Here is a 27,471-nt window from a genome sequence, read left to right as displayed (position 1 = left end):
CTTATATACTTGAAGGGGTACTGCATTCAAAATACCACGAAAAAGTGGTCTAAAAACTAACTACAGGCATAATCATTCCATTGTGCTTCACTTTACTGCATTTCAGACAGTGCCTATTTGACATATGCAGGTTTGTGTGAACCCTGTGTTGTCCTACGATGGTTAGCATTTTTAGCAATAAAGTAGTTTTAAGTAAGTATTTTTTTTTAAAACATAATGCTACAGTACATTTAAGACTACAGTATGGCGTAAATATAATCTTTAAATGCACTAGAAAACAAAAAGATTCCCGTAATTCGCTTTATTGCAGCGGTCTGAAGCCAAAATCATGGTATCTGCAGAGTATGCCTGTAATTGCCATACAAATAATATCATTAAGGGTTCAGTAAGTAGAGAAAGGGTGAGGATATTGACTACACTAAGGTTTAAACACCACCTGTGGACAATAAGGGTTTCAAATCTCCCAATGCTCTGTTACCTGATTTGATAAAACTCCTGAATACAACCATACTTCATCTCAAAGAAAGGAGAGCACCCCACATACTCCGACCCCCCAAAAATCAAAGGGTAACTCATATCCATTTGCAACTCTCTGGAGAGTCCTACACGACTCTGCAATTTAAAGCATTCTAATAATTCTAAACAAAATGAGTTTGAAATCACGGCTCAGTACAGAAAGTGAGTATGAACTGTAACCACCGAGAGGTTAAACCCATGAATTTACAGAATTCTGAATCTGGATAATTGTAGGCTAGCTACATTTAATTATATTCTAGTTGAATATTAGGCTTGTTTACAGAGATGTTGCTTGGTAACAGAAGCAGTGCTTTAACAACCTACTCAGTTTTAGACCTACCCAAGTGTTTTGTGCTCGAAGTCTGGACACATGAACTATACACTACACATGAGAAACTAAGTGCAAGTTTCTTGTTATCCTGGACAACTTCGAGGTTTTACTGAAACAATTTCATCACTACAACTAAGCTTTTACAATACCTGGAAGTGGGCATTTTTAGGAGGTAAGTAGCCATGTATTTTAGTCTTCGACACTAAGTATAGACCCAAGTGTCCACTCAAGCATGCACTCACATACTCTAACATCAGCTCTGTAGCGACGGCCAACGTCACTGTTAGAATCGTCTTCGGGGGCAATGAAAATGGTAGTAGCATCATTTTTTTTCACCACTGAATGTGGATACGTTCAGCCAGTTTTTAAGTTGGGTCTACGCAAGCACCACGCTGAAAAGCATTAAAGCTCCGTAAAGAGTTTCACGTGCATTTAACTGGCTGCAGAGCATTCGCACAGCCTACTTCTCTAACACTCGCTCCAACTGCTTTACGAAAATAGCAAAAGAAGAATTCAAGGGCAAGTTGTGAAGAAAAAAGACTCGAGCATTCTAAACCACGGACAAGGGGGCGTTACGTACCAGCTTCACCCACGGTCCTTGCAACGTGCGTGCAGCAATCTTAACAGTGACCGGTGTTGTGGCCGCACTCGCCAGGAGGACACCTCCACCGCTCCAGCCACAGGCACCCTCTACACTCTCCCCGCGGGGGCATCGGGGCCCCTGGAGGCGGCCCGGCACGCGGGGAGCTCGCCCCGCCCGCCACGCCTGGCGAGGTCTCGGCGGCCGCTCGCGGCGCAAGCTGAAGAGGAGGGACAGGAGGAGGAGCGCCGAGGGCGCCCGCCGGGCTCCGGACCCCGGGGGAAATGGGGGTTAGCCCAGGAGAGCGCCGAGGGCGGAAAGGGTGGCGGCCGCGGCGGCGGTGGAGAAAAGCCCCGCTCCTCCTCGGTGGACGCGACTTCTCAAGAGTGCGGGGCCGGGGCAGGGGCCAAGCCGAAATCCGGCCAGGAAGCCACCCTCGGCCTGCCGCCCGCCGCCCCTCAAACCCGGCGGGGCGGAGTCTCTCGGGAGCTCTCCGGGCGCGCGAAGCAGGAAGTCCCGCCCCCACGCCGACGTCACGGACGCTGGCCGCGGCCGGAGGCGGTTAAGGGGAGGAGGGGAGCGGGCTGAGGCGGGAGCTGCGAGGGCCGCGCGGGAACGCCGCCGCTGGGCGGTGCTCCGAGAGGGCGCTGGGGACCCGCAGAGATGCTCTGAGCTGAAGGAGCTGCACAGCTGGGGGCCGGCACTTGCTCCGGGGAGTCTGAGTGACGCGCGCGGTGGAGCGGGAAGCCGCTCTCCCTCGCCGCCTCCCCACGCCGCGGCTCGAGGGATTTCCCTCCGTTTCGCGCGTCTCCTTCCCTCTCCCGGCTCTCTCCGCCCTCTTTTCCTCCCGGAGGGCTCCTGCCGCCTCCCCCGCGTGCCTTCGTGCCGACCGTGCAGAGGTCATGGGTCCCGAGGTCTCCTGCCTGCACGCCGGCCGTGGCGCCTCGGCCCACGCGTGGGGAGCCGGCGCAGCCGGAGAGCAAACGGCCAGGTCAGGACCCGGCCTGGGCGCGAGTGCTTCCCGGCGCCTCCCGATCCAGACCCCACTCTGGGTACGTGGTGAACGACTTTAGGTTGCAAACTAGAGTTGGAAGACAGGGATGAGCTTTTGAGAGCCACAGTTCGATGCCGAGGGCTGAAAGAAGGTAGGAGTTCAGCCTTTCCGAGAGGGAGGTAGGAGATGGAGCTACCCTCCCTTCCCCCACGTTTGCCCCGAGCCTTGGTTGAGTTGTCTTACACCGTGTGACACAGCTTCTTCCCGCCGCCACCCCTCTCCTCCAGGGTGTCCAGGCTGTGTTAGGATGAGAAGGGCGACGGAGAGACGACCTTTTTTGTAGAAATGAGAGACGAGCAATTATATGGGACAGTGAGTTGGGTACTGGAGTATTGATGGATCTCCTAGATGAGGGAGATACCAGTGAACAGAATATAGAATACGGAAGCAATGCATGCGTGTTTAATATAATAATAGTAGCTCATAGCTGCCGAGCACTTACTGTTAACTACTGGAGCCCTTTTTCAGTTTCTCTTACTGAACTGTCTGTAAGATAGGTGCAATTACTATGATTTTTGCAACGTTACTCAAAGCCATTGGTAACGTTGGTATCAGTAAACCACATGTTACAGATCATTGGTCAGTGGGAAAAAGGTTATCTCAGGGATCACTAAACCCTGAGGTCAGGCTTTCCATCTGTTTCATTTACTAAATACCAGATGAATCAAGAATTTAAACGTAAAGAATGAAACATAAAAATACTATCAGGCAATGTAGGTGATTATAATCTTGAGCTGAGAAAGGGTTTTTCCAAGTATGAAGCAAGAACCAGAAACCGTAAAAGAAAAAATTGATAAAAATTGACCACATAAAGATTCTAATCTACGCACAGAATTATAATCTAAACACAAATAATAACCAATGGAAAGTAAATTTGTATCATGTGGGAAAAGAAGGAAAAATATTCCTAAAACACAAAAAGCTCATAGAATATCAACTTTAAGACAACACAAGGAGTTCCCGTCGTGGCGCAGTGGTTAACGAAACCGACTAGGAACCATGAGGTTGCGGGTTCGATCCCTGCCCTTGCTCAGTGGGTCAAGGTTCCGGCGTTGCCGTGAGCTGTGGTGTAGGTCACAGACGCGGCTCGGATCCTGCGTTGAGCTGTGGTGTAGGTCACAGACGCGGCTCGGATCCTGCGTTGCTGTGGCTCTGGCGTAGGCTGGCAGCTACAGCTCCGATTCGACCTCTAGCCCGGGAACCTCCATATGCCGCAGGAGCGGCCCAAAGAAATGGCAAAAAGACAAAAAAAAAAAAAAAAAGACAACACAATAAATAAAATTGGCAAAGGATATCAATGGAACATCCCAAGCCCAGAAAAACATCTAATTAACAAATGAAAAGATGTTCAATTTCCAAACATCCTTTTTGTCTCTCATTGTAGATAGTGAAATGGGTTTACAGTTATTGTCCTGTATTATTGGTGTGAAATTGAAATCGGTACACCTATGTTTACCAAAGTTTAACATAAGCATTAGCCTTTGCCCCAACAACCTCATTTCCTAGTCACTTGCTCTAAAAAAAATTAAAAAAACAGATTTGTGAGAATGTTCTTCACTCCTTTTTATCATAGATGCTTCTAGAAAAAACATAATTACCATCACTAGGTGATCAGTTAAATATTTTATAGTACCAACAGAGAATGAAGTACCCTTGAGACATTAAAATGATGTAAATCTCTTTATTTACACAAAAACATGTCCATAGTGTGTAGATTTTTCTCCAAAAAGAGCAGAATATAGTTTAGCATGAATAGTGTCATCCCAACATGAATGTAAATACAAAAAGGAAGGATGTCGGACAAAATGCCGCTGATTTTTATTTTATCTTTTGGACTTTTCTCTCATTTGAATTGTTCGTAATCAATATATCATTTTTATAAAAACAAAATTTTGTTTTAACTAAACATATGCCAGGGGAGCGGGGGACAGTTAACTGTAGACCCTCACAGGTGGATAAACCAGTGTGAAACAATTACTGGGGGGATCTAGGTCTCACCTTTCTAACTGTCGATAGGTTTGATTAATTTACCTAGAGTTGAGAACTCGAACTTATCCCTTGGACACCAGGATTCTGACTGCCACGACTGGACTGAGTATCCTTCCTGTGTGCCCTCTGTGTGCCTCTCATGATAATAATTACCACACCACCATAAGTCCCTTTCCGTCACTAGACTGTTTACTCCTACTACACATACACATCCTTTCTCTACCATGTGTTTATTTTTCCCTGCTTTATTACCTGTTATCTACTTTATCTCTGTGTGCAGAAGTTTTCATGGTAATGAAATGATACAGATAGTAAAGGGATAATTTAACGACTTTATTATGCCAATAAATTTAACAAGTGAAATGGACAGCTTCCTGAAAAAAATTACAGAAAAATTGATGCATAAGGGAAACTAAATCTAATTGTCCCAATATCTATGAAAGAAATTGGATTTGTAATCAGAAACCTTCCCACAAAGAAACCTCCAAGCCTAGATGGCTTCGCCAGTAAATTTAACAGGCATTAAAGAAGTTAAAATACCAGTCCTACACTATTTCATAAAATAGAGCAAGAAAGAACACTGCCAAACTCATAAGGCCAATATAATCCTGATACCAAAACTTGACAAGGACATTTTATAAGAAAATTACAAACCAATATCTCTCATTAATATAATTTTTTAAAATTCTTAAATAATGGCAAAATGAAACTTGCAATACAGAGGATAAGATACCATGACCAAGGAAAATGAGATGAACATTGAAAAGTCAGTGTAATTCACCACATTAACAGAATGAAAGAAAAAATCAGAGGAGTTCTGTGGTGCAGCGGGTTAAGGATACAGCCTTGTCACTGCAGTGGCTTGGGTTGTGCTGTGGCATGGGTTTGACCCCTGGCCAAAAACTTCCCCTGGGCATGGCCAAAAAAAGAGAAAAGCAAAACAGAATTAGATAGTCTCAATAGATGATGAAAACGCATTTGACAAAATTCAAAACTCATTCATGTTAAAAACTCTCAGCAACCTGGGAATAGAAGGGAATTTCCTCAATATGATAACATCTTTGAAAAATGTAATGGTGAATTACTAAATCTTTTTCCCCCAAGATCAAGAATAACATAATGTCTGCTCTCACCATTTCTATTCAGAATGATACTCAAGGTCTCAATGCAATAAAACAACAAGAAAAAGTATAAAGATTGGAAAGACTAGGATTTCCTGATTGCAAAACTATATGACAACGCTATATTGCCAAAGACATACATAAATATACATCAGTGGACAAGAATTCAGGCGCCAAAAATAAAACCTTACATTTATGATCAACTGTCTTTTGACAAAGGTGTGAAGAAAATTGAATGGGGGAGAGAATAGTTTTCTGATAAATGGTGCTGGGGAAATTGGATATCCATAGGGAAAAGAATGAACTTGGACCTCTACCTCCTACTACGTACAAATGTTGAATCAAAGATATAAATGTACAAGCTAACACTATAAAACTCTCAGAAAAAGACACCGTTAAGTCTTCATGAAAATGGATTAGGCAGTGGTTTCTTAGATGTGACACCAAAAGCACAAAGGAAAAAATAAAGTATACTTTATCAAAATTTAAAAACTTCTATGTATCAACGAACTCTCAAGAAAGTTAAATGACAACGTATAGAATGGGAGAAAATATTTGAAAATCCTATCTGATAAGGAGTTCCCAGTGTGGCTCAGCAATTAGTGAACCTAACTAGCACCCATGAGGACACAGGTTCGTTCCCTGGCCTCCCTCAGTGGGTTAAGGATCTATTGCCCTGAGCTGTGGTATAGGTGGCAGACGAGGCTGGGATCCCACATTGCTATGACTGTGGCATAGGCCAGCGGCTACAGTTCCAATTGGACCCCTAGTCTGGGGACCTCCTTATGCTGCCAGTGTGGGCCTAAAAGACAAAATATATATATCTGATAAGGGGCTTGTATTCAAGATATATAAAAAAACTTAAAATTCAACAATAAAAAGACTACTCAATGTAAAAATGAACAAAAGAATTTGAAAAGAGACTTAGAGTTCTCTTGTGGTGCAGTGGGTTAAGGATCTGATGATGTTACTGCAGCAGCTCTGGTCAGTGCTGTGGCATGGGTTTGATCCCTGGCCTGGGAACTTGCACATGCTGAGGGTGCAGGGGAAAAAAAAAAAAAAAAAAGGTGGACAATAACAAGTGAGGATGTGGAGAAATTGGAACCCTCGTACCCCTGTGGTAAGAATGGAAAATGGTAATTTGGGAATAGTTTGGCAGTTCAAGAGGCTAAACATAGTTACCATATGACCCAGCAGTTCCATGTAAATTGGAGACTTATGGTCACACAAATCTGTACACAATTATTCATAGCAACCTTATTCTTCATAACCCAAAAGTACAAACAACCCAAATGCCCATTAACTAATGAATGAACAAAATGTACTGTAATCTATGCAATGGAATTATTACTCAGCCAAAAAAAGGAATGAAGTACTGATTCTTGCTACCAGCTGGATGAACCTTGAACACATATGCTAAGTGAAAGACATGTATGATTTCATTGATATGAAATGCCCAAAATCGGCAAATCCATAGGGAAAGAAAATAGCACTTGTCGGGAAGAGGATGGGGACAATGGGGCGTGACTGCTGATGAGTGTTAGGTTTATATTTGGGGTGATAAAAATAATCTGAAGTTAGATAGTAACACATAGCTTTGTGGACTACCAAAAACTACCAAAACACTTGAAAATAGTTAATTTTATGATATATGGATTATATCAATAAAAATATTAGAGGTAAAACTATATTCACAGACACTGAAAAGAAGTAAAACTATTCAAAGTCAACATGATTATGTACATAAGAAAAGCCTATGGAATATACAAAGAACTACCAGAACTAATGAACTGATTTAGCAAGTCATGGGATACAGGATCAATATACAAAAATCAATTCTATATACCAACAACAAAAACTGGGAAATGAAATTAGAAACAATACCATTTATAATGTATCCAAAACATCAGAAACAGAGGAATAAACTTAACAAAATATGCATGAGACCTCTGTGTTGAAAAACCACAAAAGATAGCTGAAAGAGATTTTAAAAGGCAAATAAATGGAGAAAAAAAAATTTGTGAATGGGAAAACTCTTTTCCCTAAGGTGTCCATTCTTCCTAGATTGATTTGTAAATTCAACCCAATGTCTATCAAAATTCCAAGAAGGCTTTTCTTTAAACCATAGATATAAATAATTATAAAGTTTATCTAAAAAGGTGGAAGATCTAAAATAGCCAAAATAATTTTTAAAAACAAAATGGGAAGACACACTACCTGATTTCAAGCTTTCTCTAAAGTCACAGTAAGCAAGACTGTGTTATTTGCATAAGAGTAAGCTAGTAAATAAACAGATTTGGGTCTAGAATTAGATCCACACGTGTACCGTCATTTCGCCTTTTACTAAGGCACCAAAGCAATTATATGATGAAAGGTTTTTTTAACAAATATTGCTAAAACAACTGGATATCTATTTGTTAAAAAAAATAAATTCAGCCCTGTTTCACTCCATACACAATAATTAATTAAAATGACTCATACTCCTAACATAAAACTGAGATCCATAAAACTTCTAGAAGAAAACATAGAAGAGCATCTTTATAAGTTTGGCGTAGGCAGCTATTTCTTTAGTGGGAGACAAAGAACACTAAATCTCAAAAAAAAAAAATTTGACAAATCAGACTTCATCAAAATTTAAATTTAAATTTATACTCAAAGACAGCATTATGCTACAGACTGGAAAATATTCACCGGCACTTACTATCGAGCAATTGACTTGTATCAAGAATATAAAATATAGGCGTTCCTGCTGTGGCACAGTGGGTTAAGGATTTGACATTGTCTCTGAAGCAGTGTGGATTCTATCTCCAGCCTGATGCTGTGGGTTAAGGATCTGGTATCACCTCAGCTGTGACTTGGATTCAATCCCTAGCCCGGGAACTTTCATATGCCCCAGGTGCAGCCAAAAAGTAAAAAAAAAGAATGTAAAATATAAAAAGAACTCCTACAATTTAGCAATAAAAATTAAGTTATGAACAATTACTCATTTAAGATAACATCTCATCAAAGTGGGTACAGAAGGAAGGTACCTCAACATAAAGAGCATACGTGACAAGCCTAAAGCTAACATTATACTCAACAGTGAAAAGTTGAAAGCTTTTCCTCTGAGATTGGGAACAAGGATGCACATTCTCGCTAGTCTTATTCAACACAGTTTTGGAAGTGCTAGCGAGAGTAATTCGGCAAAGAAAAGAAAGAATATTCTGTATAGAAGATATAGCAATTATATTATTAATAATATATATCAAAACCCCTAAAGACTCCAAAAAATTATTAAACTAATAAATGGATTTAGTAAAGTTACTTGTAGGATACAAAATCAACATGCAGATATTGGTTGCATTTCTATACACTAATAACGAACTATCAGAGAAATTAAGAAAACAATCCCATTTACAATTGCTTCAGAAAGAATAAATACCTAGGAGTAAATTCAACCAAGGAGGTGAAAGACCTGTATAATGAAAATTATAAGACACTGATGGAAAAAATTAGACGAGATACAAATAAATGAATAGATACTCTATGCTCATAGAAGAATTACTATTGTACAAATGTCCATAATACCCAAAGCAATCTACAGATTCATCACAATCCCTATCACAATTCCAATGGCATTTTTCACAGAACTAGAACAATCCTAAAATTTGTAATAAACCACAAGAAGACCTCAAATACTCAAAGCTATCTTGAGAAGAACAAATCTGGAGGCATCATACTTCAGTATTTAAATTATATGCTATAGTCATCAAAACACTGTGGGATTGGCATAAAAACAGTCACATAGATCAATGGAACAGAATAGAGACTCCAGAAATAAATCCCCACCTATATGGTCATTTACAACAAAGGAGCCAAGAATATACAATGAAGAAAGGGCAGTCTCTTCAATAAATCTTGTTGGGAAAACTGGACAGCCACATGCAAAAATATGAAACTGGACTGCTCTCTTACACCACACAAAAACTAATTCAAAATGGATTACTTAAATATAAGATCTGAAGCAATAAAACTCACACAAGAAAACAGGGGTTAAGTTCCTTGACGTGTGTCTTGGCAGTGATTCTTTTTTTGGAGTTGACACCAAAAGAAAAAGCAACAAAAGGAAAAATAAATGAGTGAGACTACATCAAATTAAAATGTTTTTTCACAGCAAAGGAAGCCATCAACAAAATGAAAAGGCAACCTACCAAATGGGAGAACATATCTGCAAATCATATATATGATGACATTAATACCGAAAATATATAAAGAACTCAAAACAACTTAATAGCAGAAAAACAGTCCAATTAAAAATGGACAGAGTGGAGTTCCCGTGGTGGCTCAGCAATAACAAACCCCACTAGCATCCATAAGGATGCTGATTCAATACCTGGCCTCACTCAGTGGGTTAAGGATCCAGCATTGCTGTGAGCTGTAGTCTAGGTCACAATGCGGCTTGGATCTGGTATTGCTGTGGCTGTGACACAGACGGCAGCTGTGGCACCAATTCAGCCCCTAGCCTGGAAACTTTCATATGCTATGAGTACGGCCCTGGGAAAAAAAAAAAAAAGGACAGAGATGCATGGCGACTATAGTTAGTAATACTGTATTGCATATTTGAAAGTTGCTAAGAGAATAAATCTTAAAATTTCTCATATTAGGAGAAAATATAACTACATACGGTGATGTTAACTAGATTTATTGTGGTCATCATTTCATAATTATATAAATATCAAATCATTATGTTCTTCACCTGAAACGTATAATGTTACATGTCAATTATATTTCAATAAAAATTTTAAAAATCAAACAAAAAAGCAATAGCAAAGACTAGAACACACTTTTCATGATATATACAAATGGCTGTTAATACACGAAAAGGTGCTCAATAACTTTGGTCATCTAGGACATTACAGCCACAATGAGATTCCATTTCACATGCACTAAAGTGGCCAAAATCAAAGTCTAATAATAACACAAATATTAGGATTTGAAGCAGCTGAGACTCATACATGGCTAGTTTGAGCATAAAATAGCACAATCACGTTGGAAAACTGCTTGGCAATTTGTTTATAAATATTCATCTAACCTATTCATGACCCAGTAGTTTCACTCTTAGTTACCAAAGAGAAATGAAAATACAAATTCAAAAAAAGACTCATACAAAGAAAATTAAAAGCACAATAACTAAAAACTAGATAACTCTATTCACAATAACTAAAAACTAGAAACAACCCAAATGTACATCAACAGAATCATAGATAAGCAAATTATATATTTATACAATAGACTACAACAGCAATAAGAAGGAATTGCCAGTGTGCCTAACGACATGGAGAAATCTCACAGATACTTTGGTTAAAGAAGAAGCCAGGCACAACAGGGTACGTGTTGTATGGTTCTATTTATGTGAAATCCAAGAAAGACAATACTAATCTGGTTTTAGAAATCTAGAGGTCTTGCAGAGAACAGTGACAAGAGGGATACAAGGGAACTTTCTAGATGGAAAGGATCTATATTTTGTTTTGAGTGGTGGTTACACAGGTGTACATACAGCTTCAAACTCACCAAAATGAACGTCGGAGAAGAACAAAGTTGAAGGACTGATGCTACCCAACTTCAAGACTTAACTATAAAGCTACAGTAATCAAAACAGTGTAGTACTGGCAAAATAATAGACAGCTCGATGCAACAGAATAGAGAGCCCTAAAACAGACCCCTAAAAATTAAGTCAACTGATCTTTGACAAAGGAGCAAAGGCAATAAAATGGAGCAAAGATTGTCACAAATGATGCTAGAAAAAAAATGAGATGAGAGTGGTAATATATTAAGAGTGGATAAGGGCACCGACTTGGAGTCAGCTGCCTGCAAATAAGTTCTGACTGCTCCATTCACTACATGGCCGCTGTAAGTTACTTAACCTCATTGTGTCTCAGTTCCTCAAATGATAGATAATATAATACCTATACAGTGATATTGCTTGTTCTACAGATTAAATAACAAGATGGGAAGACCTTAAGTGTGCTTAGAACAGTGTTTGGCACAAAATAAATATTTTCGTTACTTGTTTTTAACCTTAAGTAGTATAAGTTACATTAAAAACAAACAAACAAATGCTGCTAGAACAGCTGGACACCCACATGCAAAAATATGATTCTAGACAAAACCTTACACCTGTCACAAAAATTTACTCCAAATGGATCCTAGACCTAAATATAGAACACAGAACTATAAAACTCCCAACAGATTACACAGGAGAAAACCTAGATGATTTTGGATATTGTGATACCTTTTGAAACATTTATTTCCTTTTTTTTTTGTCTTTTTAGGGCCGCACCCACGGCATATGGAGGTTCCCAGGCTAGGGGTCTAATCGGAGCTACATCTGTCCACCTGCATCACAGCCACAGCCAACGCCAGATCACCAGATCCGAGCTGTGTCTGCAACTTACACCACAGCTCACCACAACGCCGGATCCTTAATCCACTGAGCGAGGCCAGGGATGGAACCCGCAACCTCATGGTTCCTAGTTGGATTAGTTTTCTGCTGCACCATGATAGGAACTCCTATTTACTTATTTTTAATTGAAGTGTAGTTGACTTACAACACTATGTTAGTTCCAGGTCCACAACGTAATGATTCAGTGTTTCTACACATTACCAAAAGTTCACCACGATAAGCCTTCACCACAAAGTTATTATAATATTATTGACTATATTCCCTATGCTATACATTTCATCCCCATGATTCATTTATTTTGTAACTGGTGACGCCTCTTTAGACATAACACCAGACATCAGAGTTCCTGCTTTGGAGCAGTGGGTTAAGGATCCAGTGTTGTCTCTGCAGCAGTTAGGGTCACTGCTGAAGCCTGGGTTCAATTCCCAGCCCAGCACAGTGGGTTAAGGGATCCAGTGTTGCCACAGCTGTGGCATAGGTCTCAGCTATGGTGTAGGTCACAGTTGTGGCTTGGATTTCATTCCTGGCCCAGGAACTTCCATAAGCCATGGGTGTGTCCAAAAGAAAAAAAAAAATAGATACAACATGATGGAGTTTCTGTTGTGGCTCAGCAGAAGCAAAACTGACTAGGGTCCATGAGGATTCAGTTTTGATCCCTGGCCTCACCTGGTGAGTTAAGGATCCATCATTGCTGAGAGCTGTGGTATAGGTTACAGACACGTCTCAGATCTGGCTTGCTGGGGCCGTGGTGTAGGCCAGCAGCTGATTCGACTGCTAGCCCGGGAACATAGGCTGCACCTGTGGCCCTAAAAAAAATAAAAATAATAAAAATAAAAAAGGTGCAACACAAGACATCATCTATGAAAGAGGTAATTGATAAGTTGGACTTCATTAAAATTAAAAACTATGCTCTGCAAAAGATGTCAAGAGAATTAGAAAACAAGCCACAGATTGGAGAAAGTATTTGCAAAAGATGTACCTGATAAAGGACTGTTACCCAAAATACACAACTCTAGAAACTCAATAAGTAATCCAATTTTTAAAATGGGCCATGGAGTTCCCGTTGTGGTGCAGCAGAAACAAATCCAACTTATTCATGAGGATGTGGGTTTGATCCCTGGCCTCATTCCGTGGTTTGGGGATCCAGTGTTGCCATGAACTGTGGTGTAGGTTGCAAATGCAGCTCCAACCCACATTGCTGTGGCTATGGTGTAGGCCAGCACCTGTAGCTCCAATTTGACCCCTAGCCTGGGAACTTCCATATATCACTGGTGCAGCCCTAAAAAGCGAAAAAAAAAAAAAAAAAGAAAAAAGAAAAAGAAAGAAAGAAGAAAAGGCCAAAAACCTTAACAGGAGTTCCCATCATGGTGCAGTGGTTAACAAATCCTACTAAGAACCATGAGGTTGCAGGTTCGGTGCCTGCCCTTGCTCAGTGGGTTAACAATCCGGCATTGCTGTGAGCTGTGGTGTGGGTCGCAGACACGGCTCAAATCCCGCGTTGCTGTGGCTCTGGCGTAGGCTGGTGGCTACAGCTCCGATTAGACCCCTAGCCTGGGAACCTCCATATGCCACGGGAGCGACCCAAGAAATAGCAACAACAACAACAACAACAACAAAAAGACAAAAAAAAAAAAAACCTTAACAGACCCTTTAGCAAAGAAAATAAATAAATGGCAAATAAGCATGTAAAAAGATGTTCCACATCAAAAGTCATCTGTGAAATGCAAACTGGAACAATGAGGAACACTGATAACACCAAATGCCAGCAAGGATGTGGAGCAGCAGGAACTCTGATTCATTGCTAGTGGGAATACAAAATGGTACAACCTCTTTGGAAAAGGTTTGGCAGGTTTCTTAGAAAACTAAACATTATTACCATTGATCCAGCAGTCTCACTCACTGGTATTTACCCAAAGGAATGGGAAACTTCTGTCCACATCAAAACCTGCATACAGCTGTAAAGCTGTGCACAGCAGATTTGTAATTGCCAGTATTTGGAAGCAACCAAGATACCCTTTGGCAGTGACCTGATAAATAAATTGTGGTACCTCCAGATAATGGAATATTATTCAGTGCTCAAAAGAAATGAGCTGTCAAGCCATGAAAAGACACATAGGAACCTTAAATGCATATTTACTAAGTGAAAGAAGCCAATCTGACAAGGCTACATACTGTAGCATCCTATAAAAGGCGGAAAAAAAAAAAAAAGAGAGAGATTAGTGGTTGCCAGGTTGGGGGCGGGGAGATGAATAGGCAGAGCAGAGAGAATTTTTAGGGCATTGAAAATATCCTGTGTGATATTATATTGATGGATTATGTTATCATACCTTTGGTCAAACCCAGAGAAAGTAGAACGCCAAGGATGATCCTTAATATTAATTATGGACTTTGGGTGATTTTGATGTTTCAATGTCAGTTCATCCTTGGAAAAAAGTGCACCATTCTGGTGAATGATGTTGATATGGGGGAGGATATGCATGCGTGGAGCAGAGCATATATGGGAAATCTCTGTACTTTTATCTCAATTTTGTTGTAAACCTAAAACTACTTTTAAAACAAAAAGTTTTTAAAAAGTGAGCATCTAAGATTTTTATTCCATGTTAATTACACCACTATATACATATATACATATATATATAAACCACTGAGTGAGGACAGAGATCAAACCCACATCCTCATGGATACTAGTTGGATTCGTTTCTGCTGCGCCATAAGGGGAACTCCATGGCCATTTTATTTTATGTTAATTATACCACTATATATACATATATATATACACACACACATACATATAGTGTTAATAAAGGTGATACGGAGTTCCTGTTGTGGCTCAGTGGGTAACGAATCCGACTAGTAACCAAGAGGTTGTAGGTTTGATTCCAGCCTCACTCAGTGGGTTAAGGATCCGGCATTGCCGCGAGCTGTGGCATAGGTCTCAGACACGGCTTGGATGTGGTGTGGCTATGGCTGTGGCATAGGCTGGCAGCTACAGTTCCAATTAGACCCCTAGCTTGGAAATCTCCATATGCCATGGGTGAAGCCCTAAAAAAGACAAAATAAATAAATAAAGATGATACCATTCTATTAACTGAAACACCAGTGTCTGCTAGCAAGGTCACTTTCTTCCTAATATCAAGATATCTAAGAAAGTCATCTTTAACTATCTGAAAGTTCCTGCTGTGGTTCAGTGGTAACAAGCCCAGCTAGTATTCATGAGGATGCAGGTTGGATCCCTGGCCTTGCTCAGTGGATTAAAGGATCCGGTGTTGTCATGAGCTGTGGTATAGGTCGAAGATGTGGCTCAGATTCCTCGTTGCTGCAGCTGTGGCATAGGCTGGCAACTGTAGCTCTGATTCAACCCCTAGCCTGGGAATTTCCATATACTACAAGTGCAGCCCTAAAAAGAAGAGAAAAAAAAAAAAGCTATCTGGGAAATCTAGCTAGTAATGAGAAGGTTGTTGGGTGCATCCATATTCAGAACAAAGAAAAGTATATGGTCCTAAGGGGTAAATCCAAACCGCAGAAAAGCTCGAAAAACTTTCAAGCAACAACAAATGTGTTTGTTTACTATGGCAGATAAATGAAAACAACAATTGCTATAAAAATGAAGGCTTCGATGTCCCGAAACTAACAAAGTTCATATTACACATGCCCAAGTGAAATAATGGGGTCTTTAGGAAGCTAATAGGAAGTTGGTTTACAAGTTTAAATTTTAAATGAGAAAAGATGAGGACAGGTGGAGTTATCTGATTAAGAAAGAATGCTTTAGGATATGGGAATTCTTTTAATAAAAAGCAGGCATTTCTGGAGTTCCCGTCGTGGCGCAGTGGTTAACGAACCCGACTAGGAACCATGAGGTTGCGGGTTCGGTCCCTGCCCTTGCTCAGTGGGTTAACGATCCGGCGTTGCCGTGAGCTGTGGTGTAGGCTGCAGACGTGGCTCGGATCCCGCGTTGCTGTGGCTCTGGCGTAGGCCGGTGGCTACAGCTCCGATTCGACCCCTAGCCTGGGAACCTCCATATGCCGCGGGAGCGGCCCAAAGAAATGGCAAAAAGACAAAAAAAAAAAAAAAGCAGGCATTTCAGTATTGCTTTTCACATTTAATACTTTGTTGCCAAAGCCAGAAATAATGTAAGGAATAAGCTTGTGTTTCAGAATGTCAAGGAAGAACAGTTATATGTCGTATGGCTCAGTGGCAGACAGAACTATTTTTGTCTTATAATTTCACATACCTTCTTTTCTCATCTCTTCTTTCCTATTTCTCTTTCATCATTCTTCTTTATTTTTCCGTCTTGTTCTCTGTCTTTCATCCTATTCGTTTTTCTCTTTTTACTCCTCTAGTTCAGGTTTTTTAACCTGTTTCTTCCCTTCCTTCCTTCCGTCCTTCCTTCCTTCCTTCCTTCTTTCTTTCTTTCTGGCTGGCCCACAATATTTGGAAACTCCCGGACCAGGGATCAAACCCCCATCACAGCATCAACCCCAGCCACTGCAGTGACAATGCCCGATCTTTAACTCACAGCACCACAGGAAAACTCTTTAACCTTAGGTTCTTAATTGACCTCCTAAGGAACAATTTTAGGGTTCCCCCTCCCCAATCGACCCCCTACTCCCTAAAAGGTCTTAAACCACAGATATCTTACATAACCACAGTATAGTGGCTCTTTGGAAGGCCACGAACAACTATAATATCTAAAGTTTTATGAGATCGCAATGCAGCAGATATTGGTACAACACTGTAAATCAACTATACTTAATTTTTAAAATATTGAATTTAAAAAAAGCTGCCACAGGACTTCCTGCTGCGGCAGAACAGGATCAGCAGCATCTCTGCAGTGCCAGGGCACAGGTTCAATCCCTGGCCTGGCACAGTGGGTTAGAGGATCCAGCATTGCCGCAACTGCAGGGCAAATCTGATCCCTGGCCCTGGGCACTCCACATGCCGTGAGGCAGCCAAAACAAATAACCAAGATTGCTACAAATATTCATGGATTTAAAAAGAGAGAGAGAGAGAGAAATCTAAGGTTTTTACCCATTGAGAATGCGTGCTCCTGATAATAAGCTCTTTGAGGGGAAGGATCATTTTCAGTTTACTCTTGTATGTTCTGTGCTTAATAGACAATGCTTGGCACATAGTAGGAGATAAATAAATACATTAAGTGAATATTGAACTAGAAGTGAAAACGGTCTCTGCCACAAATTTATCCGTCAACTAAAATTCTTGGATGTTTTTCAGACAATGCTACCTACACTGACTACTGCACAATGCCTCCCCATTCCAAGAATGACTTGCTGAGACTCTATCCTTGTGACTTGATGGAAAGTTGGAAAGCGTTCTAATCCGAAAAGCAATACTTTTGCAGCCAATTTCAAGCGTGGGTTACTTATACAAGAGCTAATTTCATCTATCGTAACTGATTTTTCTCCCTAGCTTCAGTCTCAGAAGGTGGTCATTCCTAAATCTTTCTCTAAAGTCTGAGGCTATACAGCCTCATTGGTACTTAGAACCAACTACTCGAGTTTATTGGTTTCAGTTGAGGTCCAAGAATTGGATTAGAGAATGAAAAAGTGAAAGGACCATAGGAGAGGGAGAAAAGAAATAAAGGAAGTCATTAAACTTTTCTGTTTATCTGAAAGAGCTCTTCTAGCTCTAAAATTTTGTGATCTTGATGCTTATGCTCGAAGTGAGTGGTTCTCAATAGAAGCATTTTGGCAATCTCTGAAAGTTACCTCAAGGTTGGGGAGACAGCATTTGTGGGTAAGGCCAAGGATGCTAAATGTCCGACAACACATGGGACTTTGGTCAGTTCAGATCCTTGGCAGAGCAGATGCCAAGACAAACTAGATATACAAGAGATTTATTGGGGAAAACAGCTGTTAAGAATCAAGTAAAGAGGAAGCCGTAGGCCAGGAACACCTTCAGATGGAGGCAGTGCTGCAGCCCATGAAACAAGAGAGAGAAGGAAGCACGGTTAGGTAGCAAGAGCCTCAGTCTGCCATTCGTCGCTGAGAGACCTTGGCCAGAACAATGAAGAGCCTCAGAACGAAGACTGCCCATTTGAAGGGTAGACGTGGCCTGGCTCTGATACCCCTGCTGTGTTCTAACTTGAGGGGGGTAGTTCAGGGAGGGTAAGGCTGTAACAGAAATGCTGTGGTGAATTCCCAAGGATGGCACTAGAAGACTGTTAACTACAATCCTCACAACAGTTTCTCTCCCTTTCTCTCTTTAAAGAAAAATGATGCTTTACTCAGAAATCTTTGCATGCAAAGCAAGAGAACAAGATGGCATAAATAAGAGCGTCTTATGAGACATGTCCAGGTGCCTATCTTGATGCTTTTCTTTTTTTTTTCCCCACCAGGTTAAAGTTGGGTACAGAATACGTCTTAGGACACAAGGCTTGAGACTTGAGATCCAGCATGGAAATTAAGGTGAATTAACTTCTCAGGCTGTAGGAGTATTTACCTTTCTGAATGGCAACATGTTTGTTTCATCGTTTGACCTCAAAAGCCATGTGGGAACATGGGGGAAACTACATGGCATCTTTTAAGTTTTGCTTATTGTCCTTAAGAGGGACAGCAGAATTTAACAGGGGTGGCACTACCTGGCCTACAGTATCAATCATCTTATCACAGATCCACCCCTGTGGTCTCCTGTTAGCATCTTGAATGAAGGTCCCACATCATTGTCAACTTCGTTCATGTTCACAGTTTTAGCATCATAGCCAACCATTTTTGTTGTTGTTGTTGATGGTGTGTAACCCTTTGCCTGAGTCATAGGCAGAGTGCCACATTTTTTTGTTGGAAAATCTTTGTATCACTGTTAATAAATGTTTTACTAGTTTATTTAATTGGCTAGCACCTGCTTCAGAAGAGGCCAGCTTGGGAGGAATTTTCTTGACATTATTTTTAATTTGTATCTTGACTTTTGCAGGTGAACTAATGTCATTTTTAATTGTTGCTGGAGGCATTTTGTCAAAGGATTCCTTTTTGGCTTCTTCATCTTCGTCATCTGCCTTATCTTGTTCATAAGTATCCCTGATATTTCTGTAGCTTTAGAAGCATTTGCATCTATGATTTCTTATTCACGTCATGATTTCTTCAATCCTACTTTTCCTTTCTCATCTTTCCAGCAGGTTCTCTCCTGAAGGAAGTTCTGAGCATTGCTTTGAGTCACCACCATTATCAAAGTTGGGATCTAGTAAGTACGTAGCAGTTCATCAAACTTACATGACTCTGAACCCAGTTTGAACATGTGTATGGTGGTGGTGGGTGGGTTCCAGCAACTCTCTGGATACTAGCTGTGTAGCCTATAATTCAACTCAATTCTGACACTTTCTTCCCAGGAACAGCATTGGATTCCACAGGTTAAGTGCTCAGTCCCACAACACTGCACAATCTCCCATCCTTCAGACACCAACCACAAGCCCAGTTCACCAACCTGTGCTTCTGACTCATGGGCTATAGGTTAGAAGTACCCATGACCCCTGAAGGCTCACAGAACACAAAGAAATGTATTACTTACTAGATCATTGGTTTATTATAAAAGAAGGTAGCTCAAGAACAGCCAAGATGGAGGAGATGCATAAGGTGAGGCATGAGGTAAGGTCATGGAGCTTCCATGCCCTCCCAGAGGGTGCCACTTCTGACCCAAAGCTTGTCTTTGTAGAGGCACTGATTTGATCCGTAGCCCAGAATCTCTTATGTGTTCACCAACCCAGAAGCTCTCTGAAGCCCCTCCTCTTGGGGTTTTATGGAGGCTTCGTTACATAGGCGTGACACACCATTGGCCATTGGCAATTTTTTTTCTTTTTGCAGCATATGGAAGTTCTGGGGCCAGGGTTCGAATCTGAGCTGGAGCTGCAACCTATGCCACAGCTGCAGCAACACTGAATCCTTAACCCATTGCATTGGGCTGGGGATCAAATCCGTGCCTCCACAAAGACAAGCTTTAACTCACTGCACCAGAGAGGGAGCTCCTGGCCACTGGCAATTGATGCAACTTCCAGCCCTTCTGTCCTACCCAGAGGTGGGGGGAGAGATGGGACTGGAAATTCCAAGCCTCTACTCGCCTGTAGTTCCTCCGGTGACTGCCCCCATCCTTAGGTGCTTTCCCAAAGTCACCTTACTAACATAACACAAAACTTTTGCCGTTCTCTTGAATTCCAAGGGTTTTAGGAGCTCCATGCCAGAAATGGGATGAAGACCAAATATATGTTTCTAATTATAAATCACAATACTATTCTCTCTACGTTAGCATATGTTTGAAATTTTTCATTAAAAAATTTATAAAATTCATATATCAACACCTGACACCTTCATTATACCTACCAATTTCTCCCCAAGCATTTACATACATATTTGTAATATGTATTTTTATTATAAATTAACCTCATCTTATTTACCCTTCATACTATGGTTAGGGCATTAGATTTTTCTAATTTTTTAGTTAGGGCATTATATTGATACTTTTAATGACGCATGCAGGCAGGTTGCATTATATATGTATTTCATTTGATGATATTTAACATTATTATAAAATGGGAATGTGGAGTCCGATAGGGAGGACAGCTGCTAACCTAAGACAGAAGATTAAACACACGCTGTGAACAAAAGCCAAGCCCTGGCAGCCGAACGGGGAGCTTCGGTGGTAATCACAGCACATCCCTCACCCGATCTTCCGAGATTGCCGCTTTCCTAAAAGAGAGGCTTACCTAATTCTTGAGTCCTCCTAGGGCATTTTCTTCTTCACCATTTGGGATTTCCTAACTATTCAAGGTGGGGAAATGATTCTGAAGACAAATTTATTTTTCTCCAAAAGGCAGTTATTAGCACTCCAGGAATGTGTCAGAGAGCTCCATTTTCAACAGAGGACTCTCCACACCAGACAAGAACTGTTTGGGAAAAATAAGAGGGAGGCAGAGGGAGCAGGATGGACTGGGAATCTGGGGTTAATAGCTGCAAACTCTTGCCTTTGGAATGGCTAAGCAACGAGATCCTGCTGTACAGCACTGGCAACTGTATCTGGGCACTTATGATGGAGGAGAATGTGAGAAAAAGAATGTATATGTGTATGTGTGACTGGGTCACTGTCTGCTGTACAGTAGAAATTTTTTTTCCCCTTGGGTAAAGGAGAAAAGGGTAGCTTTATTGTTTGCCAGGCCAAGGGGGCCACAGTAGGCTAATGCCTTAAAGACTGTGACCTGTACAGTAGAAAACTGACAGAACACTGTAAACCAGCTGTAATGGAAAAAATAAAAATCGTTAAAAGAATAAATAGATATGCCAAAAAAACAAAAACAAAACAAAACAAAACAAACCAGCTTAAGTAGTGGCTGCACTTTGGAATCATCAGGGGAACCTAAAAGAAAATGCTGATACCTGGGTCCCATCCTTCTGACTTCAGTGATCAAAAGTAGTCATCAGAGATGTCAAGCCACCCAGGTGATTCGAACGTGCAACCCAGCCTGAGCGCCGCTGCTCGAAGACTGAAGCAGGGGTTCTCAAACCAGAGGGAATCCCACCGGGCGGGTTGTAAGACACTCTAGGTCTGGCGTGGGGCCCCCTTCCTTCTATTCTGGAACACGTTCCCAAATGGTGCTGAGGCTGCAGGTTTGGAGACCACACTTTGAGAACATAAAGCTCTCTGCTGCGCACCTACGCGTGATGGCTGACTCCAGGAAAAACACTTGTGCAGCTGAGTTGCTGAGCTTGATCCTTTTTTAGAGAACACCATTTTTTACAAAAGAATGCTGACACAGCAGTTGTTCACACTCGGATATCTGGGAGACATCGTCTCCAAAATAAAGTGTGCCAGTCACTTTAAGGAAACTAAGATGAAATGTGTTGCCAGTGACAAAACTTGAGCTTTCAAGTGGAAACTAGAAACTTGGAAAACCTGCATCCACCCTCATGAGCTTGACTGTATGCCAATACTTAAAGATGTCTGTGGTAAGACTGACACCTTAATACATGTGACTTTTTGAATACTATATAACAGAACGTATTAAGATTTGGAAAATTGCCATAACTCAGTTAAGTCGTATTTTCCAAATAAACCGTGCATAACATGACACAATCAGGTACGGGTGACAGAGCCAAAGGACAAGTTAGACCAATTGATTTTAATGTCACAGAATATGATACAGTCTTAGATTCCACCTTGCAACTAACCTTTAAAAACTGCTACCTGCGGAGCTCTGGTATAGTACAAAGAACATCCACGGTCATCTGCAAAGGCCACTGAAATACCCTCGCCCCATTCCAACTACATGTCTGTGGGCGGTCAGATTTTCTTCATATACTGTAGCCCCCTAGAAGCAGAGAACGTTCCCCTTTGTCCACCCTGAGTTCTGGGCTGGCCTAATTCTAAATTGACATAAAACAGATTAACAGGAGAAAAATTTAATTGTGCTTGTGCAGGAGCCCCCAAAGACAAGAGAGACTCTCCACAGTCGGGGGTACTAAGGCTTCCTTCCCTACCATCCCGAGGGAAGCAGAAGAGGGTGGGGTGTGGGGTCCCAGAGGGAAGGAAGGTAATTCACAAGAAGAAAGGCAGATATTTGGTAAACAAATGTTTGCCCTCCCATGCAGCTGCATCTTTAGGATATAAAATGTTACTTTCGGTAATAGCTCTCCTCTAGGCTCAGGTCCCCTATCTAAATTGTGTTAGGCAGTTCAAGGGGTGGTTTAAAAAACATTCCAGAGTCTGGAGGGCTTTGATTGTCTCCAGTTTTCTATATAATCCACACGCTTAAGAGGAAAATATTCTGGGGCAGCCTGCCCCAACCCCCTCAAACCAAAGCCACCTACCACAACAGACGGAATGCAGCATCAGGTACGAGAATCCAATCATCTGCTATTAAATCAGACATTAAAGAAATTTGAAAAAAAATTGTGAAATGTCACTCTTCTAATTCTTTTGTTTTGGCAAACATTTAATTTTCATAAAGTTTCCTTTATGTTAGCATGCAGTTAACATTATTTTAAAGTAGGCTGATATAATATTTTTGTAAGTTCTCAGTTTTCATTTCTAATACTATATTACCAGATATAGGCCATATAAACATAAAACTCATTGAAGTCCTCAATCATTTTTTAACAGAATAAGAGGGTCTTGAGACTAAAAATGGAACTGCTGCTCTGGAGTTCCAGGAGGGTTCTAGCTCTTGACGTGATTGTGACTATTCATGAATATTTGTTTTACAGTTATTTCTTAAAACACGTATATAAATTGTATGTAATTTTGTGAATGTGATATTTCACAATGTTTTGGGGTTTTTTTTGTTTTTTTTTTACATGAAATTGAGGGATTTGCCTCAGCGTAGGAGAAAAAGCAGGGTTTTGGAAATAAAAGATTTGTGATTCACATTCTCTGTCTTTGTTTACCTGTTGGATGGTTTGAGGACCATTAAAAAAAAAGAATGCTGCAATAGCACCTCCTGTAAAGCTTGAAAACACTGTAGGTACTATAAAGCGGTATGCGAATATGGACAACTAGTATGTTTGCAAACTATCAACATATATATTAATTCATAAGTTTTCTCTCCTAATGAACTTGTCGTGTCCTTTAAGCAGACTTTTAAGAATTCCTTAGACCATCACGTTTTCGTTTTTTCTTGATTTCCAAAATACTCGTCGTTCAATCTGTGGCACAGTGCCACTGACGCTGTTGCAGGTTTGTGCCCGATGACTCCTTCCCCAGAGAGTATGTCCTCTGGATTTACCTTTTTTCAATCACCTAACTCACATGTACCTTAATACTGTCAACCACCTCAAATACTTCTGGGAAAAAGAAGAAGAGAGTGAATCTTATATAAATTGTAAAGGATACCGACATCATGAGAGAGGGGATGGCTTTGCACGCCCTGTTTCTAAAGGTTGTGGGGCAGGGTTTGTGGCAATCTCGTTTCCCTCTTTCTGCAGCACATCACCCTCAGATAAATAAATAAAGCACAGGACTTTCATTTCCAGGCAGTTGTCATAGCAACTTTTGACTATCAAGAGCAGAAGGAATTCTCACATTGTAAGCCCTGCCTCTAGAAGAGCGAAAAAGAAACAAAGACTAAAAGGAACATTAAAGAATGAACTGCAAGCTATAAGGAAACTGCATATCTGTCATTCAGAACTTTTCCGCTGAGTGTATGCACTTTTTCCCCTGACATATCAAGAACTCAACAGCAATAGACTAATAACAGCTACCATTCACTACTTATTACACGCCAGACACACAGAACATTACAAGCATTGCTTTTTTTTAAATACTTCCAACAACACTGTAAGCGCGATACTATATTTGTCCATATTTTATTTTATGAGGAAATCGAGTTTAGACAGATAGATGAAGCAATTTACCCAGCCTGTCAGGCTTCAACATACTTAAAACATTCTCGAGTTTGCTGGACTTCCTCCTGCTTTAGTAACCAGACACTTTTTGGGGAATGCTGTGCCAGTGGCATGAGAAGTTCCCAGGCCAGGGATCAAACCCGTGCCACAGCAGTGACAACGCTGAATCCGTAACCGGCTAAGGCACCAGGACACTCCTTTGCTGGGTCCTTTGTGTCTGCTTGATCTTTAAATGTTGGCTGGCCCAGGACAGAGGCCTGGGCACTCTTCTCTGTCCGCGAGGTCTCTTCCAGTCCTGTGGCTTTAAATGCCTAGTATGTGCTGATAATTCCCAACTGTGCATCTCCCGCCCCAGATACCGACATGGATTTAAGACTCATGTACGCAACTGCTTGTTGGACACACATCTAGTAGGTGTTTCAAGGGTAATAAATCTTTTTTTTTCCCCCCAAGGGTAATAAATCTTAAACAGCTCCTGTCCTTCCATCTTCCCTGCCTCAATAAATGACAGCATTGTCTAATCCAGACGCTCAAGCCAAAATCCCCCAGTCACCTTGGATTTCTCCCTTTCCCTCACACCCCACTGCTAATGCACAGACGAGCTGTGTCAGATTTATCACCAAAATATATCTTAAATCTACCTCTTTTCATCTCCATTGCCCTCAGACTTCTAATCAGGAACTTTCTTTTTCTTTTTGCTTTTTAGAGCCTCGCCTGCCGCAAACGGAAGTTCCCAGCCAGGGGTCCCATCTGAGCTACGGCTGCTGGCCTATGCCACAGGCACAGCAACACGGGACCTGAGCTGCATCTGCAACCTACACCACAGCTCACAGCAACACTGGATCTTGAACCCACTGAGTGAACCCAGAGATTGAACCCACATCCTCATGGATGCTAGTCAGGTGCATAACCTGGTGAGCCACAACGGGAACTCCAGGAACTTTCTAAGCAAGGCCCCTGCTTCCACCTTTCCAAGAACAGCCAGAATGAGCTTTTGAAACCATACATCGGATCATGCCAGCTTTAAAGCCTTCAATAGCATTGCTCTTGGAATATGACTGGAGCTCCTGACTGGAGCCTAGAAGGTCCTGCAGGGTCCAACTCCTCCTGTCCCAGTTTCCTTCAGCTGTCCCCTCTATCCTTCTGCTTTGGTCACAATATCCTCCTCTCCCTCAAACACATCAAGCTCTTTTTGCCTCTCAGATTTTGCAGTATAAACAGCACGAAATGTCTCAGACCGCCCTCGGCTCATCTTCCTAGCTGGCTCTTTTTCATCCTTCAGGTTTCAGTTCAAATATCTTCTTAGCCATTTCCTTATCTAAAGCGGCTTCCTCTTGGCGTTTTCAGTCAATCCCATCATTTTTATCAACAGCACCTACCAATATCAGAAATCTCTACTATCTTCCCCCTCTCATTTATTTCAGCTCCATAAGGTCAGGGACCCCAGCTGTCTTTTTCACTTCTGCATTGTCCAAGCTTAGGAGCATATAGGATGTGCTCAATAAACACCCACTGACAGAGGAAAGGAAGGAAAAACAAACCAAAAACCATTCAGTGCCAGGTCCTCATCCCAGGATTAGTCTACTCCAAAACTGCTTTTAACTACCTCTCTATTTTTGTTTATTACTTCAGTTTCTTTGTTAAAAAACTGAAGCACAATTGACATATACTAGTTTGAAGTGACATCATAGTGATTTGATATTTATATGCATTTAGTAATGGCCTTTGATATAAATGATATTTATATGCATTTAGAATTGACCATATTCTCTATGCTGCAATTTATTTATTTTATACCCGGAAGGGTGTGCCCCTTAATCACCTTCACTTTCTTTGCCTGCCACCCCAACCTCCCTCCCCTCTGGCAACCAACTGTTTGTTCTCTGTTCCTCTGAGTCTGTTCCTGTTTTGTCTTGCTTTCTCACTTATTTTGTTTCTTAGATTCCCCCTATAAGTGAAATCATATGATAATCTTTCTCTGTCTGACTTATTTCACTTAGCATAATATCATCTAGGTCTATAGGTTGTTCCAAATAGCAAGAGTTCTTTCCTTTTCATGGTTGAGTAATACTCAATTATGTATATATCACATCTTTGTCCATTCATCTATTGATGGACACTTAGGTTGCTTTGATAGCTTAGCTATTGTAAATAATGCTGCAGTGAATAGAGGGGAGCGTAATCCATTCAAGCTAATGCTTTGGTTTTCTTCAGGTAAATACACAAAAGTGGAATTGCTGAACCCTATGGTAATTCTATTTTTAATTTTTTGAGGAACCTCCAAAATATTTCCCACGGTGGCTGTACCAATTGACATTCCCATCAACAGTGCACAAGTGCCCCCTTTTCTCCACGTCCTCACTATCAGTTATTCCTGGTCCTTTTGATGTTTGCTATCCTGAGAGGTAGGAGAGGGTTCTGATTTGCATTTCCCTGATAATTAGTGATGTCGAGCATCTTTTCATGTGTCTGATGGCCATGTATACGTCTTCATTGGAAAAATGTCTATTCAGATCCGCTGCCCATTTTTTAACTGAGTTGTTTGCATTTTTTGATATTAAGTTGTATAAGTTCCTCACATTTTTTTGATATCAAGCTCTTCCCAGGTTTATAATTTACTAACATCTCCCATTCAGTAGGTTGCCGTTTCATTTCATTAATGATTTCTTTCACCACGTTTTTTAATTAATTAATTAATTTATTTATTTATTTTGCGTTTTAGGGCCACACCTGCGGCATGTGGAGGTTCCCAGGCTAGGGGTTGAATCAGAGCTATAGCCACAGCCACAGCAACACAAGATCCAAGCCACGTCTGCAACCTACACCACAGATCATGACAACACCAGATCCTTAACCCACTGAGCGAGGCCAGGGATTGAGCCTGCTTCCTCATGGATGCTAGTCAGATTTGTTAACCACTGAGCCACGACGATGGGAACTCCATTTCACCATGCTTTTAGTTCGATGTATTTAACCTCATTTGGTTTTTGGGTTTTTTTTTTTTTTTTGCTTTTGTTTCCCTTCCCTAAGGAGTCAGGTCCAAAAATATATCACTAAGACTGATGCTAAAGAGTATATTGCCTATGTTTTCTTCTCAGAG

The 27,471-nt window shown here is 41.1% G+C and overlaps 3 protein-coding genes across 7 annotated transcripts in view; 1 reads left to right on the top strand and 2 right to left on the bottom strand.

Moving 5' to 3' along the window:
* CEP83 (centrosomal protein 83) overlaps positions 1–1,547 on the bottom strand; it is a 138,724-nt gene extending 137,177 nt beyond the window's left edge. For all 5 annotated transcript variants that reach the window (XR_014804352.1, XR_014804353.1, XR_014804355.1 and 2 more), the window contains exon 1: positions 1,428–1,547. The gene's annotated coding sequence lies outside the window, so the exon portion shown is untranslated. The remainder of the gene's footprint in view (positions 1–1,427) is intronic.
* On the top strand, positions 244–21,303 carry LOC110260797 (uncharacterized). The gene is made up of 5 exons (XM_021092766.2): positions 244–248; positions 1,105–1,160; positions 1,503–1,642; positions 1,723–2,479; positions 18,389–21,303. The coding sequence occupies exons 1-5, from the start codon at positions 244–246 to the stop codon at positions 18,391–18,393; spliced, it is 963 nt and encodes a 320-aa protein (XP_020948425.2). The 3' UTR covers positions 18,394–21,303.
* Positions 12,700–27,471, bottom strand: part of TMCC3 (transmembrane and coiled-coil domain family 3) — a 400,246-nt gene continuing 385,474 nt past the window's right edge. The window contains exon 6 of the transcript XR_014804366.1: positions 12,700–12,839. The gene's annotated coding sequence lies outside the window, so the exon portion shown is untranslated. The remainder of the gene's footprint in view (positions 12,840–27,471) is intronic.

Source organism: Sus scrofa, chromosome 5 (genome assembly GCF_054392235.1).
Source record: "Sus scrofa isolate SSC_HxYL_T2T_F1_AM1 chromosome 5, Sscrofa_HxYL_maternal_Yorkshire_Landrace_v2.0, whole genome shotgun sequence".
In the NCBI taxonomy this organism is placed as follows: Eukaryota; Metazoa; Chordata; class Mammalia; order Artiodactyla; family Suidae; genus Sus; species Sus scrofa.
The sequence above is the reverse complement of the archived record's forward strand: the minus strand, read 5'-3'. Positions and strand labels throughout refer to the sequence as shown.

Excerpts from the sequence above, each read along its gene's own strand:
- LOC110260797 (XM_021092766.2), top strand. Across the intron at positions 1,161-1,502 it reads CTTCGGGGGCAATGAAAATG|GAGGACACCTCCACCGCTCC; the intron begins GTAGTAGCATCA and ends CGCACTCGCCAG. Across the intron at positions 1,643-1,722 it reads TCTCGGCGGCCGCTCGCGGC|CCCAGGAGAGCGCCGAGGGC; the intron begins GCAAGCTGAAGA and ends AATGGGGGTTAG.